Below are 23,687 nucleotides of genomic sequence, written 5' to 3'. Positions count from 1 at the left end.
ATTTTACTAACACACTTGAGGCAAATCTGATTTTAGTTGGCCCTTAAAAGCATTGTTGGTACCATATTGACCAAAATAGCTAACCCCTTCCATGGCCACTCTTAAATGCCCCTTTCCTCTTCTGTGACTTGATTCAATGGCCTTCCCATTTGTTTTGTAGTGTGGCAGGTGTCTACACACTCCGATTTCTACCTGCCAACATTTATCTGGGCTTAGTGGCAACACCATTTTGCACTTATTCTGTGAGTTTATCTAATCTCTACCTGTGAAACTCACTAGCAGCCACACACCCATGCTGATGGACCTTAGCAATAGACAAGTGACCCTGAAGTACTGCGAAAGGTGCTTAATCTGTGCCCCACCCCCACATGTGTTAAATGAAATGCTTTTACGACCAACTGCTATGAACTAGTTTTCACTTGTTAACATTTTTTAAATAATGAAACTGTTCCTTTGTCCAGCATTACAAATAATATTTTTTCTCAGATCCAGTGTCGTCTTTGTTGTGGCATTTAAAATTTTCTGCATGCATACCTTGATGAATGCAGAGAAGGTGTGATAAGAGATCTTTGAGATTTATGGTGATGTTGCAACTTGGCTCACTTCCTCCATCATGTTACATTTTTTGTCCCATGAAGGTTTTTCTCTATGAAGAAACTCACAGTATGCTCCTCCATATATACTGAAGTGTTCTGTACAGTGAAAAATTAACCCCTCCCATATGTTAAATTGACTGATTTGAACTTCTAAGGCTTCCGTGTTATTAGAAACACATGTTTATATTGGTTATTGTGGTATTTAAAGTTTTTTTTTCTTACTGATCCTCCTTGGATTTGATACTTGCGATAAAAAGGAGCTAATATTTTAAAACTGCAAGGCGCCTGACCGGCTCTTTGTGCACCGTTGAGCATAAGAAATTAAAGGGAAACCATAGGAGAAGTAAAGAGATTTTTAAAATTAAAATTTTCAAATGGCAGAACCAAAGCTTTGGAAGTTGCCACAACTGAAATGAATATCAATGATCTTAATCATAGGAAGTTATAAGCAGGAATTCTTTATACTTTCAGATTACTCAAACAAATCACTGCGTAAAACTTCATATTTTTCCTGTGAGATTCTGTCCTCAAACTTTGACAACACAGAAGCCATGGCACCAGCTTAAATATTATTGTGCTGGTGATGATGCCTGATATGATTTTCAAGACTGCACCCCTTAGCAACGAGTTGTGGTGTCATAGAAACAGTGGTGACACCCTGAATAAACAAAAGCATAAATATAATAAGATTCAACAAAAAGCCATATTTAAAATATCATTATTCTTGTTATCAAATCTCCAAGAAAAATGTTTGAAGTTAAAAAAAAACGAAACACATTTTAAAAAACTATGCCTCTGAAAACATTAGACAATGAATTGCTTCATCACATATTAAAGATAAGTCAAATGTTTTAAGGTTAAAATATAAAACAAGTTTAGTCTGCAAAACATTATACAGAATAATGAGATTATGCACTCATTATTATTATTATTATTATTATTATTATTATTATTATTATTATGTGTTTGATAGATTTAAAATAGGCATTATTAATTCTAGCAGTAGACATTTTGTAAGTGGATTAAATTAAAGAATCAAAGAAGCCAATGTTGAACAATCATCAATTCTGGGAATTTTCATTTAGTCACAACAGTGATTTAAGCAGCTATGATACTCAATAAGAAGACTATTTTTTAATAATTGTTAATTTTATTTTATGTATAATTGAAATGGGTGCACACTTAAAACAGTAAGTTTTGTGTATACAAAACTTAAAAACCTATATAGAAATACCAAGCAAAAAGGTCATGCTTATATAATCCACAATAGTTATACCAAGTGCCTGCCTTCCAAAATAAAACTTAGATGATCATATAATCCAAATTTAATTTGTTCAAGTCACTACATAACACAAGTTTGTATATATTTTGAATGGCAAGAACAAAGTTTTTGCTCTTGTGTCTGGGAAGTTCTATCTTTAAACCTAAAATTACATACAGTAAAAGAGATTATTTCTATGATAGGAAACTCCTTTCTAACTCTTGCATTACTGATATATATATAATGACATTTGCCTTGTAGAGACCAAGACCAAAACTGCCGGCATCAAAAATGCTTTATGCCAAGGAAGGAGAACTATAAGGCCCTTGCAGAAAGGCAAAAATAAGGAATAACATAAACAACAAATGAGATATAAACTAGTGGGAATTCTGACTGAGGATTTATATTTGCATTGCAGCCCCTGAAAGTAATTACTGAGATCTTTGATTAGTAGGTTTAGAGGATATGTCTTCATGTCCAACAAAGAGTTGCTATAACGTTTGAGATGCAGGCTAGGTTAGGTAAACCTGTCCCATGAAGTGTGAGCTTGGTTTGGAGAAACACCTGTCACTGGTAGCTGTAGGACACTTTCAGAATTTTCAGAGGGCACTCCAGCTCTTTGGGGTTTTCATAGTAGGGATTCTTAGCTGGGATATACAAATACTGTTCCATACAGTGCTGCAGTAAACTTTTATTTTGGAAATAATTCAGGGCAAGGGTATATTGACTGGGAAAAGAAAGATGAGAAATAGAGATGCTTGTAATACTGAAGCAGAAAGACTTCCCATTAGATGGACAACCAAAACATTTATTTCTATAGCACATTTTCATACAAAGGATATAGCTCAAATTGGTTTAGAATATGGCAAAGAAGTTATTACATGCAAAAGATAAACAAATTAAATTTAGATAAGAATAATGAATAATAATACACAAAAGATAAAAAAATAATCCCACACTTACAGAAGAAAGATACATAATTAATTAATAAATAATATGTATTATAGATTAGTAATCTATTGTAGTTATAGACTGTGTGATTAGAATACTTAGGAAGACTAAGAGAATCAATAGGGATTGTTTTTATCAATTGTGTTCTTTTGTTATTCCTCCTACTAATCCTTGCTTTGTATATATATTTTTGAATTACATTAAATTTTGTTTTTCCAATTCCTCTTGCTCTCGGGCATCTGACCTATGCCTTTATATATAAACAGTTCTTTTTTGCATCCTTCTAAATGCAAGTCTTAGCTGCATAATTTTGTCCTTTATTTCTCCTTGGCTTAGCTCCCCTCAACATCCTTTTACAAGAGCTGTAACTGATAAAGGTTCTTATGCAAACTTGGACCATCATATGTTAAACATTATACTGGTGTCAACACTGATATAATAGTGTTAGAGCTTTTAATTAGTGTGAGTAAACTTGTCAGCCTTTTACCCATTGGTAATGTAATTTGATTCACTGCACCTTTTCTTTAATGCTTCATGTTTGTTTTTTATTTTTTTTCAAAATTTTATTTATTACTAGGGTGTTGTACCGTGTTAGCCATTATGAATGTATTGAGAAGTCAAGCAAAATTACACCTTTTATTGGCTAACTAAAAAGATTGCAATATGCAAGCTTTCAAGGCAACTCAAGCCCCAAAAGTTTTATTTTCTTGTTACATAAAAATATTCATATTGTATCTCTTCTAATTTCATTGATTGCTTTCATTGCACCGGTCCAAACCATGCACATTCGTTCAACTACTCGTGTACACAGTAGTTACTTTATTTGACTCAGTCTGTTACGCTCCCTTCTCTTCTTTTAACATTTGTTGTTTGAAAGTGTGAGTTATTTGCAGTTTAATAAATTAGTTCCTCTATGTAATGGGAACAATTCTACAAAAGTAGAGCAAAGAGTTTTTCAGTGAATTGTCTAAATAAGTTAATTAAATTTTAGGAAACATCCATGAATATTAAAATTCATCAATATGACTGAATTCTAAATGTTTTGATGTACTTTCCTAAAAAGCCTTTCAAACCATATTCATTGTGGCAAAGGTTTTTTATAACCATTCTGAAACTTTCACATTACTGCTATACCATTTGTTAATTTGCTATTCCTATGATTCCAGATCTTCCAAAGACAACTATTAATAGAGGTTTTCATCTTTTTTTGACCTTTAGAATGAGCTAATGTATATGGATGTCATCAAGTTGTCAGTGGATGGTGTTGCTCTGGAAGGACAGGGGGATGACCAGCTGCCAACTATGGGTATGTATGTAAGCTTTAGGTTTTGAAATGCCAGTTGACAAGTCTCATCTCTTATAATTTTTTTTAACTCATTTTATCGTCATTACTCATACCTCATGACCATAGATACAAACAGAGATGTAGATCAACTGGTAAATCAAGAGCTTTGTATTTGAACTCCGCTAGCTCCTCCTTCTCCGACACTGACCGGTGCAGTGCCTGTAGAACAGCTGCTGCCACTCCAATTCCACTTGTCAATCTTGTATTCCTTTTTTCCATCACTCATAAAGATGATTCTAAGATACTTGAACTCCTCCACAAAGAATATTTGTTTCCCTCTCACTTGAAGAAAGCAATCTACTCATTTCCAAGAGAGAGAACCATGACCTTAGACTTGGAGTTGCTGATACTCATCCCTGCCATTTCACACCCTACAGTGAATCATTCAAACGTCAGAGTTAGATGGGATGTAAAAGACAATATCATCTGCATAAAGCAACAATGCTACCCATAGCCTCCCCAGCTGGACACCCTTAAATCCTTGGATGTGCCTTGATATCTTGTCCATGGAAATCAAAGACAGGAGTGATGACAACACATAGCCTTAGTAGAGTCTGATACCGATAGTGAAAAAAGTTGACTTGTCGCTGAGAATTTGAAGACATCTCTCACTGCATTCATATAGGGAATGAATAGCATGCATTAGCAGCACTGATACCCCATATCCCTGCAGCATCTCCCACAACATATGCTTTTCCCAAATTTACAAAATACATGTAGACTGGGTTATCATACTGCCGTGCCCCCTCCAGCAACTGTTCCAGGGCGAAGAGCTGGTCTACTATTCCATGTCCAGGACGGAATCCACATTGTTCCTACTGTATCTTTGGCACAGCCATCTCACAGATGCTTTTCTCCAGCACCCTTGCATATATGTCTTACCTGGGAGGCTGAGGAGTGTAATGTAGTGGGATCACACACTCTGGTTACCCTTCCTAAATATTGGGACCACCACACTAGTCTACCTTTCTGAGGTTGTTTTACTTGCCTTCTGTGCAACATTGAATAGATACATTATCTACACTATGCCAACAATGCCCAGCGCTTTCAACATCTCCATATAGATTTCATCCAGTCCAGCAGACTTACAACCACTCCAGTGATGGAATCCCCACCACCCAGCATTTACAATGCTGCCTTTTGGTAGGAGGGCACTTACACCTGTTTGCAGAGTTCCTTCCACCACTCAAAAATTTCTTCCAAAAGAGATCAGGACCTCACCATCCCTGGTTAACAAAGTCTGGGCAAGGTCATGCCTTCCCTTCCTGAGACATAGGACAGCCTCACGGCAATCTGATATTGTTTTTTCATAGCCTCTCTGACCTCCTTCCATGCTTGAGCTTTTGCTTCCACAATCTGCAGTCCTTTTGCCCTATCGGTACCTCTCAACTGAGTCTCACAGAAAGCATTACCCTGAAAGCCACCTTCTTTAGACTGACAGCTTCTCTCACCCCTAGGTTTCTGCCATGAGTTGCTCTGACCCATTTAACACCACAGATATTAAAACTACTGTGTCGGTGGACAGCACCCTTTCAACCCCATCACCCATTTTCTCCAAGAAGGCTGAGTACTCCGAACTGTTGGTTTGGTTCATTTGCACAAACAGTCATAGGTTTTCCTCTATGACTCATAGCTGGACTGAGGCAAACCATTTGTTCACTGGAGAATACACAGCACACTCATCTGAGGTCTCTTACACATCAGGACTCCAGAGTAGGAGAGAGACCACCCTCACATAAAGAACTTTGGTTCCAGAACTATGCTGTGTGTGGAAATAATACCAGCTATATCTAGCTGGTACTTTTCCACCTCTCGCACCAGCTCAGGCACCTTTCCCGCCAAACAAGTATAGTTTCAAGTTCCCAAAGCAAGTCTATTTTGGCAAGGTCTAGTCCATCTAAGTTTTTGCCCCCTATTAGTGCCAGCAAACTGGCATCACACCTGTCCCTCAACCAAGATGGCTTCAGATCTTCATTTTGGACTGCGCTAGACCACGTTAAGTGGCCTTCCTGACCAGTGGGAGCTTGCTGGTAAATGTTACCCCCCGGACTGGCTCCAGAAATGGTTCCCTGTAATCCTACTCTGAATAGTGTGCACTGTTTTTGTATCTATCTTCATGGAGGTCATTGTGAACCCTTCTTTGTCTGACCTTTCACCCCAAACCTGTCCACCAAGACAGACCCTACCAGAAGTACAAAGCTCCAGATGCCCTATCTCTGAGAATCACTAAAGTGCATAAGCCATGTCAAGCTGATGATCTAGGTTATCAAGTTGTTATATGATATTTACCTTCAACCTGCAACATTATGCATTAAAGCATCCTTATTCTTAAATATTTTTAAATTATGTTCCAAAAGACTGAGCAATTAGCTTATCTGTGTGTGTTTCACACAAAAGTAAACATGTGTTTAATAAATCACAAACATATCCTCAGAGTTGTTCTCTTTGTATATTCTCCTTTTTCATATCCATTTAGTTAGTTAATTCCTTGTGCAGTATACTGTACTTTATAATTATCCCTTGTGCAGAATACAGATAAAGACCTAATTTTTACAAAACACCATTATATTAATGTGCTTTAGATTTGATCAGAGTCAGTCCAGTAGTGACTTCTAAGGTTAGAGGCCCTTATTTCTTATATTTTTCTCTAATGATTTTTACATTAGAAGGTATGGCAGTGCAGTGACTAACATCACTACCTTACAATCCAGAACCAAGTAGTCATTAATATGATGTTTTTACATTCTCCCCACAGTGGTGGACTTGCGCCCTGCCTGAGATTTGTTCCTGCCTTTCATACTGTGCTGGCTGGGATTGGCTCCAGCAGACCCCCGTGACCCTGTGTTAGGATATAGTGGGTTGGATAATGACTGACATTCTCCCCATGTCACCTTGTTGGCTCTTCTCCAAATGTTTGGTTTCCCTCCTGCACCCACAAAGATCAATTTATTAAATTAACCTTTGGCCCTATTTTATGCAATTCCTAGTTAATAATAATCACAGGCATAATTTATTCAATTCTAATACAGGCATTGTAACAGTTAAATTTACCATTTTTAATACCCCAGAAACATCTAAATTTTATAATTATGTCTAGTCCTTTATTTAACAATATAGTTAACTCTGACTCCTTGGGACTTAGACATCCAATATAATTGTGTAGATATCATCATTGACCCTAGTCTGTTTTTGTATTACTCTGTGAATTATTTTGTCTCACAAGCCAGTCATCTCTAGACAGACATTCGGCAAGTCTCCATGAAACTGTTAAGATTTTACTTCTTCTGGTGTTACAATTTCTTTGGCTTCATTGTTTCATAGATGTCACTATTTTGTCACTTACATTGTTAGAAACAATTATTCATTGCTACCCTGTGACCCCTGGAAGTTGCATTGTGTGACATTACCCCCGCGAGAATATTTAAGTTGATGGTGTACTGCATTCAATGTCTGGAATTCTGGATTTAAAAAAAAACTCAGTATTAACAAGTGCAAAGATTTTTTAGATAGTCAGACTTGTGCTCCCAAACCCCAAGTCTGATGTTGATTAATTTATTGGACTTGGTTATTCTGGTTATTTTTCTCCTTTCCTCTCCTGCTCTGTTTCAGACATTCTTTCTGGCCTTTTTTTTAACCATGGTAGAACATAATCTTGAACCTTTTAAAATGATGGTGGGGGTTCAGTTTGAACTTGAGCATTTGCAGTCTATTTTGTATCTCTAACAGAAAAGGTTTTAAGACAATAATTGAAACAAGTGTAGGATTAGATTTTAGGAATGGCTCATACAATTAAAAGAATTCTCCTGGTTATTAAAAGAAAATCTGAGAATCTTCTGGGGATAATGTATTATGTAAAGCCTAAGGGTTTAGATATATAATAGAGGGCTTGTGCCTTTATTATAGAAATACTGGTCATTTTGTAAGGTCCTCTTCTAAATTATATAAAAGGATAGGCAGTGTGACCTTTGCTGGATAATGTGGTAAACAATCTAAAGAGACTATTTTTAAGAAACCAGAGTTGTGGGGAAGCTGGAGCCTGTCTCATTAAGCACTGGGTGCAAGTCAAGAACAATCCCTGGATAGGACACCAGTAGAATCCTCTTTTGTTGGCAATAAAATTAAGCAATAATTTTGAGATACTCTAACTATTGTTTTGAATTATTGAGGTACAATAAATTTCATCAGCTCAACCATCATTGCTCAGTTAGGTGTGAGAAAAATTCTCCTAAGGGTAAAATCTTGAGTATTATAAATAGATGATAATCCCATTGGTTACAGATTTTTAGTATTTACAGTATAATCTCCCCATTAATGATGCATGTAGGCAACCTGAAATTTAAAAATGTTTTTTTGTGATTTAATTCTGTGAAGTCAAGCTAAATGACACCTTTTATTGGCTAACTAAAAAGATTACAATATGCAGTCTTTCAAGGCAGCTCAGGCCCCCTCTTTAGGCAAGATGTAATGGCTAACACGGTTAACACCTTACTACTACAGTGATTTAATCCTGTAATCCACACTTTATTTTGGGTTGGCCATGACTTAATAAACATAACCCACATATAATAATAATAAAGTTAATAAAGTTTTATTAAAGATTTGAAGCTTGGGGTTTATCTTGTTTTAAGAATTGAAAAATTCTTTTTGCCTGTTTTTAATTGTTGCACAGTGAAATTTTTGCCCTGCACAAAATAAGGATCTGAGTGACGTCTTTAATAAGGAAAAAAAATTCCCCCACATTATCCAGGGACACTGTTACTTAAGGATAAAACCTAGACACTGTCCAAGCCCAAGTCCATATTCAAAGCCAAGGAAGAGTATACTCAGGAGAATTTTCAAATGAATTTATGAAACAACAATAACAATAATAATCTGTTTCTCATATAGCTCAAAATCACACAAGGAATGCCTTAAAAGACTTAAACATGCCCTCAGCCTTGAAGAAAAAAAATTGAATAAATCTTGGAAAAGGCAATTTAGAGAGAGACACCCTTCAAGATAGGTTGGGCATGCAATGGGTGTCATAAAAAATTATTACAACAGTCTCTTGAAAATCATAAACCTGTTTCAGGAATATATATAGTACGCATACACAAAAAAGAGAAAAATAATCCCCCAGCTTCTTCCTGCAAACAAGTCATTTAAAATAAATAAAGTGAAGAAAAAGAAAATACTCAAAATTAGGGCTTTATTCCCCAAAGGCAATTTTCCCAAACTTGCAAAAAAATACCTGAACCCTATTTTATAAATAAGGCCCTGAAACACTTAAATAATTCAGCCCCTTAACCTAGAGAAAAATCAGGAGCCTGCACTGACTAATAGGAGTCTCTTACTCTCTACTGAAGCAGCCAGACACTGAGCCACTCTCTCACTGCTGAGGGCTCATACGATAAACAGTAGACCTTACTTTCGAATTCTCTTCTATCCCTAAGTCAGTTAACCAACCCCTAGTGGACAATGTCTCCAACCTTATCAAGATGATGCCTTTTCCCTCTCGGACTACCCTGCTGCTGGACAAAATTAACTGCATTCTTTTAAAGGGAAAAATGACCCATATGACTGAAAAATAAATAGCCTCTTGACTGGTGCACATATATTTATTTGCAAGGAGATGGCCGGAGAATAAAGAGCTACGGTAACCCCCCACCCCTCTCCTTTCATGCTCAGATGAACAACTGTAAGTTCTTTTATTTAAATTACATCATTCTCTGCTTTTCCCTGTTACTGGCGCTGCGCTGTTTAAATGCCTCATTGTGCTGCTGAGTGATCAGAGCCGTGCCAGTTTCAGCTGCAAGTTACTATGGGAACGCGTCTCTGCTTCACACAGACCACTATGACAACTCTCAAGGCAAAATGTAAGAATAGATTATTCAACTTACTAAATACAGAACTGTTGCATCTACATACATATATGTTCAAATACATCAAAAAGTAGAAAATTACATCAGGAATGTGTCAATGGGCTTTAACAATTCATGTTTTGTGACAGCCCCCCGCAGTTCAGGGAGAGACCCTATTCCAGGTAGGTTGGGTATGCAATGGGTGTCAACAAATGGGGTAGATACAGTACACAGAGCAGAACACAATTCTATTAGTTAGGCAGCCTATCTATCATGGTTACCTTAGAAATACAATAGTACAATCTACTTTGTTATTGCACAGCGTTTTTCACCCAAGTATAGGCGCAGTGCACCGCAACAACTTTTGAGGCAAAATGCATGAATATATTATAGAACTCTGTAAACACAGAACTATCAACTTTGAGGATACAGATTTGTTCAAATACTTTTAAAACAAAGTACAAACTAGTTAACATAAATAGCTCTTAGTTAATTGTAGAACCATAGCCAGGTTATAGAAAGGAGTCAGACACAGTCTTAGACACCTCAGCCAACTAGCCGCCTCCCTTCTAATGACCATTCTAAAGCTGAGTTAGTGGTGGGGCGGCGAATCTGATGAAGGAACATTTCTACCAAATGATTCCAGTGCTTACCATATTTACCCGAGATGACTTTTCCATTGCAGACAAACAACTTGGCAGTAGAACAGTGGCACCAAGTACTACAACAACAACATTTATTTATATAGCACATTTTCATACAAAAATAGCTCAAAGTGCTTTACATAATGAAGAAAAGAACAATAAAAGAGAAAATAAGAAATGAAAATAAGACAACATTAGTTAACATAGAAAAGGAGTAAGGTCCGATGGCCAGGGTGGACAGAAAAAAACAAAAAACTCCAGACGGCTGGAGAAAAAAAATTAAATCTGCAGGGGTTTCAGGCCACGGGACCGCCCATTCCCCTCTGGGCATTCTACCTAACATAAATGAAATAGTCCTCTTTGTAGTTAGGGTTCTCACGGAGTCAGTTGATGTTAATGGTCATACAGACCTCTGGAACATCGCGGTGCTTTGAGTAGATGGTGGTGGTGCAAGCCACCACCAAAAGTATACCAGAAAAGGAAACAGAAAAGAGAGTAGGGGATAGTACAGATTTTAGAGCCACCATGAATAGTTATTATAATGAGTCGGATATACAGAGTATCAGGATTTTAATTACAGTGAAGTTATGAGAAGGCCATGTTAAAGTAATGTGTTTTCAGCAGTTTTTTAAAATGCTCCACTGTATTAGCCTGGCGAATTCCTTTTGGCAGGCTATTAAAGATTTTAGGTGCATAACAGCAGAAGGCCACCTCACCACTTTTAAGTTTTGTTCTTGAAATTCTAAGGAGACACTCATTTGAGGATCTGAGGTTACGATTTGGAATATAAGGTGTCAGACATTCCGATATATAAGATGGGGCGAGATTATTTAAGGCTTTATAAACCATAAGCAGAATTTTAAAGTCAATCCTTAATGACACAGGTAACCTGTGTAGGAACATCAAAACTGGAGAGATGTGCTCAGATTTTCTTTTTCTAGTTGGGATTCTTGCAGCTGCATTTTGCACTAGTTGCAAACGATTTATGTCTTTTTTGGGTAGTCCTGAGAGGAGTGCATTACAGTAATCTAGTCGACTGAAAACAAACACGTGAACCAATTTCTCAGCATCTTTCAATGATATAAGAGGTATAACTATGTTTCTTAAGTGAAAAAATGCCGTCCTAGTGATCTGATTAATATGCAATTTAAAATTTAGGTTACAGTCAACAGTTAACCCTAAGCTTTTTACCTCTGTCTTGACTTTTAATCCTAATGTATCCAGTTTATTTCTAATATCCTCATTGTATCCATTATCCATCCAAGTACTGCATAAAGATACTGAGAAGAGAAACAGTAGTAGCAGTTGTCCCTCTTCCTGTGTTATAAGTAATATTGTATGACAAATATAATATATAATATATATATATATGTATATGTATGTATGTATGTATGTGTGTATATATATATATATACTGTATAACTATATATATATATATATGTGTGTGTGTGTGTGTGTGTGTATATATATATATATATATATATATATATATATATATATATATACTAGCAAAATACCAGCTTACAGATGGAGAAGTAGTGTGTTAAAGAAGTAATGAAAAAGAAAAGGAAACATTTTTAAAATAACATAACATGATTGTCAATGTATTTGTTTTGTTACTGTTATGAGTGTGTGCAGGGGGACGAGAGGAGGGCTTGTGCCTCCTCTAGACCGCGAGGGGGTGTCCGTCCTGGTTATGCAGGAGGCCTCGGGTAGGGGGCTTGGAAGTCCAGCCCTGTTGGGACCCGTGGCCACCGCCAGCCGGTGCCCTAGTGCCTATTTATCCCGGGAGCCCGGCACTTCCGCCACACCAGGGTGTGGCCAAGACTAATTGCCGGGAAGCAGCTGGAGCCCATCCGGGTTCCCATAAGAGGGGCCGCCTCCCTCCAGTCATTGGTGGATGTCGGGAGGTAGTTGGCAGAGCTGGAGAGAGGACAGGAGGCGGCCAGAGGAAAGGCACAAGGACTGTGAGCCCTGGACTTTGGGGGAATCGGTGCAAGAGGCACTGGGGGTGCACGTGAGCAATAATTGTACATAGTGTAAATAAACAGTGTGTTGGGTGAACTTATGATGTCCGTCTGTGTGTGTCTGGGCCAGCGTTCACAATGTATATATATGTTTATATGTGTGTGTGTGTGTATATGTATATATGTAGATATGTATGTATATATATGTTTATATATGTGTGTATGTATATATATATGTATATATGTGGATGTACAGTATGTGTATATATGTATGTGTGTATATATATATATATATATATATATATATATATATCTATACTAATAAAAGGCAAAGCACTCACTCACTCACTCACTCACTCACTCACTCACTCACTCACTCATCACTAATTCTCCAACTTCCCGTGTAGGTAGAAGGCTGAAATTTGGCAGGCTCATTCCTTACAGCTTACTTACAAAAGTTGGACAGGTTTCATTTCGAAATTCTACGCCTAATGGTCATAACTGGAAGGTATTTTCTCCATTAACTGTAATGGAGTAGAGCTGCAAAGACGTAGGGGCGGAGTTTCGTGTGACATCATCACGCTCCCACGTAATCCGTGAACTGACTGTCAACGCAGTAGTAGAAAACCAGGAAGACCTACAAAAGCGCTTAAGAAAACATGCATTATATAATTGAGAAGGCAGCGAAACAATAAGAAGCGAGCGAGTGGCATATACTACCATATTCATGAGTGCTGCTACCTCGGAAAGAAAGCAAGGTGTAAACCTAAACTTTAAATTAAGTTCATAGACAGGCTACGCTGGCGTTTCACATGCCCACAGGTAATGCGGGATACAAGTTTAATGAGAGGACGCGGGATATAAACGAGAGTTTTGATCACTTTGTAACTAAGTTAAAATTGTAGGTGAAGGGGTGTGCTTATGCAAATTCCGAGACTGTGTTTGTGGGGATTGACAGTTAAGGGTGGGGAGTCACGTCATCATCTCCCCTCCCATTTACCTCAAGTTAATACACACGCTGTCTCTAGAGTTTCAACACACTGAATCCTCCAGGCACTACTTACAAAAGGTCACATTGACAAGCGTGTTACGCTATTTTTAAAATCTTTCCTTTTCTTAGCACAAGCACAGCTGAGAAGCTTCGATGCATGTGCTCCATAACGCGTTGAAAAATAATGCATTTAATCACACTTTGCATTACAAGCAAAGGGAGCTTTTGTCAATGCATGATTTCCTGGTACACGATTACATTGATCAGCGCATCCCGATTCATTTTACCCTCGCACCACCTTAGTTTGAGAAGAAGTATGAAAAATATGAGGTTAACACAGAAAAACAGATCACCAATTCAAGCTTTATGAATAATCGATTCGCCATCAATAATTGTTTTGGTAAAGCCATCCTCCTTCCATTTTATAATTTTTCCGCCACTAGCCATGATTAAATGAACGGTAAAAAAGTAAGAGCGAAGCGAGGGTGACTTATTTAGGCAGGAATATATATGATAGCAACACTCATGACAATGTCAATCATGTTACGTTATTATTAAAATGTTTCCTTTTCTTTTTCATTACTTCTTTAACACACTACTTCTCCGCTGCGAGGCGCGGGTATTTTGCTATATATATGAATGACCTCCAAAGAGCTGAGACTTTTGATATCATGAACGTGTCTGCAAAACTGGGTCTCCTGCCCAGCAAAAGTCGAGCAGCCAGCGCGTGCATAGCTGTGCCGGCCTTTGAGACGCTGACTGCGCTTCTGCCTTAAGTCAAAGTGAGCACTTTTAATTTTTTTCATCCGCCCCCTGAGCTATAGCCCAGACAAGTGCAAACACGGGACCCCTTTTCTACACCACGGCAAAATAATATTAAGGCGATTCACACTTTCTTTTGCACGTATACGATTATCAGGTCCTCAGCTCGGATTATGAACACACGCATACGAGTGGAGGACTCACAGTGCCATCACAGCCGATTAATGGCGGGGCGTCTCACCAGTCTACACAAGACCCACGCGACTGTCGCCAAAAGGCGATCATAACGCCAGCGAACACATCTCTCTATACTATATAAAAGAAAAGGCAACTTTCCTTTCTTTACACCTTTTTCCTTTTATCCCAAACCAAAGCCTTTTCTCTTAACACGGCAGAGGACACAAAAATAATTTTCTTTAATTGCGGTAAGGCACATTACCAGAGGCACAAATTTGAACGTTCACATAGAAAATGTAATTTCTATACCACAGCCGTCGTGTAGCGCCTTTCAAAAGGGATCTACTACCGAGAGATGATCCATATACATTTTAGCTGCTGTTAGTTACTTACCTGTTTTGTTACACAGTCTTTAAAATGTAGTTTACCCAACCACTCCAGTAGTGCTCAATGTACCTGTACTTCTTAAAACGTTAATGTTTTACTGTTTAATAACTTATAGACTATATTTCATTATTTTTCCCTTGCACTCAGTGACCAAAGCTATACACACACATATAGACACATACAAACATACACACAAGTATATGTATATATATATATACACACACACACACACCCTATCTAGATATATATATATATACACACACACACACACACACACACACACACATACATACATACACACACATATATAATTTGTGTGTGTAGATATGTATATAGATATGTAGATATGAAGATATGTATGTGTATATATATGTATATTATATATATATGTATGTATGTGTGTATGTGTGTGTGTATATATATATGACAGCAGCAATCCAAGCTGTGAGAAAACAGTAAAAGGAGGCGTGTCAGACGTGTGGTACATTTTCTGATGCAGCTACGAAAACAACTTTGTGACGCTGCCACCAAATACACAAAACAATTACTTTGACAATCATGTTACATTATTTTTAAAATGTTTCCTTTTCTTTTCATAACTTCTTTAACACATGACATCGCTATGGTTGGTATTTTGCTATATATATATATATCACAGCGACACTCATAACAGTGACAAAACAATTACATTGACAATCATGTTACGTTATTTTCAAAATGTTTCCTTTTCTTTCTCTTTCCTTCTTTAACACTACTTCTCGCTGCTGCGCTGGTATTTTGCTATATATATATATATATATATATATATATATATATATATATATATATATATATAGATAGATAGATAGAGATATATATATAGATAGATAGATAGAGATATATATAGATAGATAGATAGAGGTATATATATATATAGATAGATAGAGATATATATATAGATAGATATGAGAACAACACTCATATCAATGACAAAACAATTACATTAACAATCATGTTACGTTATTTTAAAAATTTTTCCTTTTCTTTTTAGTACCTTCTTTAAAACACTACTTCTCATGTGGCTTGGTATTCTGCTAGTATATATATATATATATATATGTATATGTATGTATATATGTGTATATATATATATATATATATATATATATATATATATATATATATATATATAAATATATATAAATATATGAAAGAAACACTCATAACAGTGACAAAACAATTATATTGACAATCATGTTACGTTATTTTCAAAATGTTTCCTTTTCTTTTTGATTACTTCTTTAACACACTACTTCTCCGCTGCAAAGCCCGGGTATTTTGCTATATATGTACAGTATATTTATGTGTATATATGTATGTGTATATTTATATATGTATATGTGTGTGTGTGTGTATGTATGTATGTATGTGTGTATATGTTGATATGTATATATATGTATATATGTATATATATCTTTATATGTGTGTGTATATATATATATATATATATATATATATATATATACACCAGGACGCCGTGAGGGACCGGATGTGGGTCTGCACCCACCCTGGATCACGTGGGGGCTTCCGCCCTGTTTGCTTTGGGGGCCACGGGTCGAGGGCATGGAAGCCCCACCCTGCAGGGGCCCGTGGTCACCGCCAGGAGGCGCCCCAATGCCTTGGGGACCTGTTACCTCAGCACTTCCACCACACCCGGAAGTGCTGGGGGGAAGATTAAAAAGGACACCCGGTGAGCTGCCAGGAGAACAGCCGGCACTTCCACCACGCTGGGGCGTGGCCAACGGGGGAGTGTCGGGAACACCTGGAGCTCATCCGGGATATGGATAAAAGGGGCCGTCTCCCTTCATTCAAGGCTGTAGTCGGGTGGAAGAAGGACGAGGCACGAGAGGAGTGTGGAGGCGGCCCGAAGAAAGGCATTTAGTGTTGGCCAGGACTGTGTATTGGGGTTTGTGGTGCACGTGACTGTGTCTGAGTGACACTTATTTGTAAATAGTTGTGTATAATAAACGTGTGGTGGTGATGAACAACAAGTCCGCCTGTCTGTGTCCGGGCCGGGTCCACAATATATATGACAGCAACACTCATAACAGTGACAAAACAATTACATTGACAATCATGTTACGTTATTTTTAAAATGTTTCCTTTTCTTTTTCATAATTTCTTTAACACACTACTTCTCCACTGCGAAGCGCAGGTATTTTGCTAGTTTATATATAAAGGCACATGTATGCTTCTCACTAATGTAACACTAATATTACATTGCTTTGCCTAAGTTACAAATAAAAGCATACAAAGTATTTATGAACTTGTATACAAAATTTCACATCAAAACAATATATATGTGTGTGTGTGTATATACAGTATATCTTATATATAAACGTCTACACGTAGAAGTGTGTTTGTCTGTCCGGCCCAGAAGTGAGAGGTGGAGTCGAGGTAAGGGTTCCACCTCTGAGGAAACAGAAAACTAAACATCTATGTGTGGAAGTGTGTGTGTCTGTCTGTCTGTCTGGCCTGGAGGTGCAAGGCTTCTACAGCATGAATCTCAGAGAGCCAGCAAAGCAAAAACTTGCCAAAGTAAAACCGCAGAGAAAAGAGAGAAACTCTTAAGCATGCAATACAAGCACATTGGCAAAACAATATCCCTATTACTTTTCCATCTGCCACTAATACACAAGCAAGGTGAGCATGTTGACAAAATGAAACCTAGGAGAGAGATGCCCAGAGTAGTTCCTTTCAATTACCTGACATCTCTTCATTTCAATTTTTTTCTGACGATTTCAGTAGTTTTAGGACCCCAGGCTTTTTACACCACATGCCTAACACAGCTATTGTGTGTGTATTTGATGGAAATGAAAATTATCAACCTACAGAGGGATGAATTCAAAGACACCCAGAAAATCAAAGTGAAAAAATGATGCTGCAGGCTAGTCCATTTTGCCAAAATTTCATTGCAGCAACTCAAAATCATACTCAGTAGTTTGTATGGCCCCCACATGCTTGTATGAATGCCTGACAATGCCCGGGGCATACTCCTAATGAGATGATGGGTGGTGTCCTTGGGGATCTCCTCCCAGATCTGGACCAGGGCATCACTGATTTCCTGGATAGTCTGAGGTGCAATCTGGTGGCGTTGGATGGATGGAAACATAATGTCCCAGAGGTGTTCTGTTGGATTTAGGTCAGGTGAGAATGGGGGCCAGTCAATGTTATCAGTTCTTTCATCCTCCAGGAACCAGCCTGTATACTCTGCATACATGAGGCCGTGCATTGTAATGTACAGTGCATCCGGAAAGTATTCACAGCACATCACTTTTTCCACATTTTGTTATGTTACAGCCTTATTCCAAAATGGATTAAATTCATTTTTTTCCTCAGAATTCTATACATAACACCCCATAATGACAACGTGAAAAAAAGTTTACTTGAGGTATTTGCAAATTTATTCAAAATAAAAAAACTGAGAAATCCCATGTACATAAGTATTCACAGCCTTTGCTCAATACTTTGTCGATGCACCTTTGGCAGCAATTACAGCCTCGAGTCTTTTGGAATATGATGCCACAAGCTTGGCACACCTATCCTTGGCCAGTTTCGCCCATTCCTCTTTGCAGCACTTCTAAAGCGCCATCAGGTTGGATGGGAAGTGTCGGTGCACAGCCATTTTAAGATCTTTCCAGAGATGTTCAATCAGATTCGAGTCTGGGCTCTGACTGGGCCACTCAAGGACATTCACAGAGTTGTCCTGAAGCCACTCCTTTGATATCTTGGCTGTATGCTTAGGGTTGTTGTCCTGCTGAAAGATGAACCGTTGATAGATGAACAGTCTGAGGTCAAGAGCGCCCTGGAGCAGGTTTTCATCCAGGATGTCTCTGTACATTGCTGCAGTCATGTTTCCCTTAATCCTTACTAGTCTCCCAGTTCCTGCTGCTGAAAAACATCCCCACAGCATGATACTGCCACCACCATGCTTCACTGTAGGGATGGTATTGGTCTGGTGATGAGTGGTGCCTGGTTTCCTCCAAACGTGACGCCTGGCATTCACACCAAAGAGTTCAATCTTTGTCTCACCAGACCAGTGAATTTTGTTTCTCATGGTCTGAGATTCCTTCAGGTGCCTTTTGGCAAACTCTAAGGAGTGGCTTCCGTCTGGCCACTCTACCATACAGGCCTGATTGGTGGATTGCTGCAAAGATGGTTGTCCTTCTGGAAGGTTCTCCTCTCTTTCTCAATTTTTTTATTTTTAATAAATTTGCAAAAATCTCAAGTAAATTTTTTTCATGTTGTCATTATGGGGTGTTGTGTGTAGTATTCTGAGGAAAAAAATGAATTTAATCCATTTTGGAATAAGGCTGTAATTTAACAAAATGTGGAGAAAGTCATGTGCCCTATAACCCAGGAGTACGTCACGGTCACGTGACAGGAAGGAACGACGTGCTCCCGGGGTGAAGAAAAGGACTGTTTACCCTGACCCGAAAGGAATAAGGAACTGTGGTCTGATTGGGCAGGAACACGTCCGGGTCAGGGTGTATAAAAGGACTATCGGCCAGTCCAGACACTGAGCTGAGCTGGGAGGTAGGAGGGCGAAGTGTCTGGGCGAGGAGGAGAGAGAATAGTATTTTTGTGTTGGTTTGATATATGAATAGTGTGAAGGGTGCTTTGTGCACATTATTCTTAAATAATAAAAAGTCTTGGACTTGTATCCGGTGTTTGGAGTGGTACCTGAGGGTTCAAGGGAGCACTAGCGCCCCCTACTGCCACAATATATATATATATATATACACACAGTGGTGTGAAAAACTATTTGCCCCCTTCCTGATATCTTATTCTTTTGCATGTTTGTCACACAAAATGTTTCTGATCATCAAACACATTTAACCATTAGTCAAATATAACACAAGTAAACACAAAATGCAGTTTTTAAATGATGGTTTTATTATTTAGGAGAAAAAAATCCAAACCTACATGGCCCTGTGTGAAAAAGTAATTGCCCCCTGAACCTAATAACTGGTTGGGCCACCCTTAGCAGCAATAACTGCAATCAAGCGTTTGCAATAACTTGCAATGAGTCTTTTACAGCGCTCTGGAGGAATTTTGGCCCACTCATCTTTGCAGAATTGTTGTAATTCAGCTTTATTTTAGGGTTTTCTAGCATGAACCGACTTTTTAAGGTCATGCCATAGCATCTCAATAGGATTCAGGTCAGGACTTTGACTAGGCCACTCCAAAGTCTTCATTTTGTTTTTCTTCAGCCATTCAGAGGTGGATTTGCTGGTGTGTTTTGGGTCATTGTCCTGTTGCAGCACCCAAGATCGCTTCAGCTTGAGTTGACGAACAGATGGCCGGACATTCTTCTTCAGGATTTTTTGGTAGACAGTAGAATTCATGGTTCCATCTATCACAGCAAGCCTTCCAGGTCCTGAAGCAGCAAAACAACCCCAGACCATCACACTACCACCCCCATATTTTACTGTTGGTATGATGTTCTTTTTCTGAAATGCTGTGTTCCTTTTACGCCAGATGTAACGGGACATTTGCCTTCCAAAAAGTTCAACTTTTGTCTCATCAGTCCACAAGGTATTTTCCCAAAAGTCTTGGTAATCATTGAGATGTTTCTTAGCAAAATTGAGACGAGCCCTAATGTTCTTTTTGCTTAACAGTGGTTTGCGTCTTGGAAATCTGCCATGCAGGCCGTTTTTGCCCAGTCTCTTTCTTATGGTGGAGTCGTGAATTGAGGCAAGTGAGGCCTGCAGTTCTTTAGACGTTGTCCTGGGGTCTTTTGTGACCTCTCGGATGAGTCATCTCTGTGCTCTTGGGGTAATTTTGGTCGGCCGGCCACTCCTGGGATGGTTCACCACTGTTCCATATTTTTGCCATTTGTGGATAATGGCTCTCACTGTGGTTCGCTGGAGTCCCAAAGCTTTAGAAATGGCTTTATAACCTTTACCAGACTGATATCAATCAATCAATCAATCAATCAACATTTATTTATATAGCACATATTCATACAAAAAATGTAGCTCAAAGTGCTTTACAAAATGAATAGAAAAATAGAAGACACAATAAAAAATAAACATAAGTCAACATGAATTAACATAGAATAAGTAAGGTCCGATGGCCAGGGTGGACAGAAAAAACAAAAAAAAAACTCCAAGAGCTGGAGAAAAAAAATAAAATCTGTAGGGGTTCCAGACCACGAGACCGCCCAGTCCCCTCTGGGCAATCTACCTAACATAAGTCAAACAGTCGTCTTTGTATTTAGGGTTTTCATGGAAGGACCTGATGATAGATCTCAATTATTTCTGTTCTCATTTGTTTCTGAATTTCTTTGGATCTTGGCATGATATCTAGCTTTTGAGGTGCTTTTGGTCTACTTTTCTGTGTCAGGCAGCTCCTATTTAAGTGATTTCTTGATTGAAACAGGTGTGGCAGTAATCAGGCCTGGGGGTGGCTACGGAAATTGAACTCAGGTGTGATACACCACAGTTAGGTTATTTTTAACAAGGGGGCAATTACTTTTTCACACAGGGCCATGTAGGTTTGGATTTTTTCTCTCTAAATAATAAAAACCATCATTTAAAAACTGCATTTTGTGTTTACTTGTGTTATATTTGACTAATGGTTAAATGTGTTTGATGATCAGAAACATTTTGTGTGACAAACATGCAAAAGAATAAGAAATCAGGAAGGGGGCAAATAGTTTTTCACACCACTGTATATATGTGTGTGCATGTGTGTGTATATGTATGTATGTATGGATATATGTATATAATATAATATAAAAAAACTCAAAAATTGTCAGTGCATATGTATTCATCCCCTTTGTAAGGAAACCTAAATAAGATCTGGTCCAACCAGCCAACTTCAGAAGTCGCATAATTTGTTGATTATGGTCCACCTGAGTGCGATCAAAGCTGTCACACGAGATTATTGGCGAGTTATAAAAAAAAAAAAAATTCCACAGAGCACCATTAAATCCATTATAAAAAAACGGAAAGAATATGGCACCGCTTCAGACCTGATAAGAGAAGGCCATCCATCAAAACACACAGATTGAGCAAGGATTACTTTAATATGGCACCACTATAAACCTGACAAGAGAATGCCACCCACTAAAATTCACAAACCGAACAAGAAGGTTGATAAACAGAGATGCAACAAAAACAAGGATAACATTGAATGAGCTGAATAGTTCAACAGTGAAAATGAGAGTATCTGTCCATCGGACCACTTTAATTCATATGCTCCACATAGCAGGGCTTTAAGGATCAGTGGCCAGAGAAACACATGGAGGATGTTCAGCTGAGACTAAAATTGAACTTTCTGGCCATCATGGGAAACGCCATGTGGGATGCAGACTCAACACGTCCCATCACCTTGAGGATACCATTCCCACAAAGCATGGTGGTGGCAGCATAATGCTTTGGGGATGTTTATCATTGGTAGGGGCAAGAACACTGGTTAGGGTTGAAGGAAAGATGGATGGCACTATTTCATTCTGAGAGTTGAGATTGTGAAGAAGGTTCACCTTCCAGCAGCATAATGACCCAAAACATACTGCTAAAGCTATACTGGAGTGGTTTAAAGGGAAATATTTAAATGTCTTGAAATGGCCTCATTAAAGCCCAGACCTCAATACAAGTGAGAATCTGTGACATGACTTGAAATTTGCTTTATGCCAATGCAACCCATTTAACATGAAGGAGTTAGAGCAGTTTTGCCTTGAGGAATGGGTGAATATTCCTAGAGCTAGATGTGCTAAGCTAATAGATAGATAGATACTTTATTAATCCCAAGGGGAAATTCACATATTAAGAGAAATAACCAAGAGACTTGCAGCTATAATTGCAGCAGAATGTGGCTGTTGAAAGTATTGCCTTTAGGAGTAGTGAACACTTATACACACTAATGATTTCTGTTTTATTGTCTTAATTATTGTTTGTATCACAATAAAAAAATATTTTGCGCCTTCACAGTGGTAGGCACGTTATGTAAATGAAGCAGTGTTACCCCCCAACATCCATTTTAATTTCCGATTGTAATTTGACAAAATAGGATAAACACCTACTTTTTCATGGCACTATACGAGATGTGATCAAAAAGTATGATGAATGTTGATGCAGAGCACCATCCAAGAGTAACGCAAAACAATTCAGTGCAGGTTCTGACATGTCCATCCTAGAGCCTAGTTTGATACTGTCAGTCATTTGTGAGCCACTGTTGAGTTCAAGTGTGTTTTTCAAGATTGTCTTTAATACTGGATTAATACTAATAATGGATATTGAGCAATGCATTAACACGAAATTTTGTTTCAAATTGCAAAATGCTCAGGGAACCCATCAGATGTTAAAATCGATCTATGGTGACATTGCACCAACAATTAAGACTGTTTACAAGTGGTTTGATCGATTTCGTAATGGATCTGACTCGGTTGAAGATAAGAAAAGGTCAACATCAATAACAGAGGAAAATGTTGAAACGGTTTCAGTCTTCATCATGACAACGCTCCTTATCACACATCCCTTCTAGTACGACAATTTCTATCAAATAAAAACATTACGTTGTGTCCGCATCCACCTTATTTGACGGATCTGGCACAGTGTGACTTTTGGCTGTTCCCTAAATTAAAAATGACCATGAAAGGCAAATGATTTTAATCCATTGAGGACATCCAGGCAGCCATGACAACCCAACTAAAGTCACTTTTGAAAGAAAACATCCAGAACTGCCTTGCAAAGTGGCAGGAGTGTTGGGATAAGTGCATTC

At 38.1% G+C, this 23,687-nt stretch overlaps 1 protein-coding gene across 2 annotated transcripts in view; it reads left to right on the top strand.

Annotated features, from left to right (window-relative positions):
- The window catches only part of dnai1.2 (dynein, axonemal, intermediate chain 1, paralog 2), a 346,056-nt gene that overhangs the window by 270,050 nt on the left and 52,319 nt on the right, over window positions 1–23,687 (top strand). For both annotated transcript variants that reach the window (XM_039759139.1, XM_039759138.1), the window contains one exon: window positions 4,027–4,114. In XM_039759139.1, coding sequence (XP_039615073.1) covers window positions 4,027–4,114 — 88 coding nt within the window. The remainder of the gene's footprint in view (window positions 1–4,026; window positions 4,115–23,687) is intronic.

Source organism: Polypterus senegalus, chromosome 7 (assembly GCF_016835505.1).
Source record: "Polypterus senegalus isolate Bchr_013 chromosome 7, ASM1683550v1, whole genome shotgun sequence".
Classification (NCBI taxonomy): domain Eukaryota; kingdom Metazoa; phylum Chordata; class Cladistia; order Polypteriformes; family Polypteridae; genus Polypterus; species Polypterus senegalus.
This window is presented reverse-complemented; position numbering and strand designations above follow the sequence as displayed.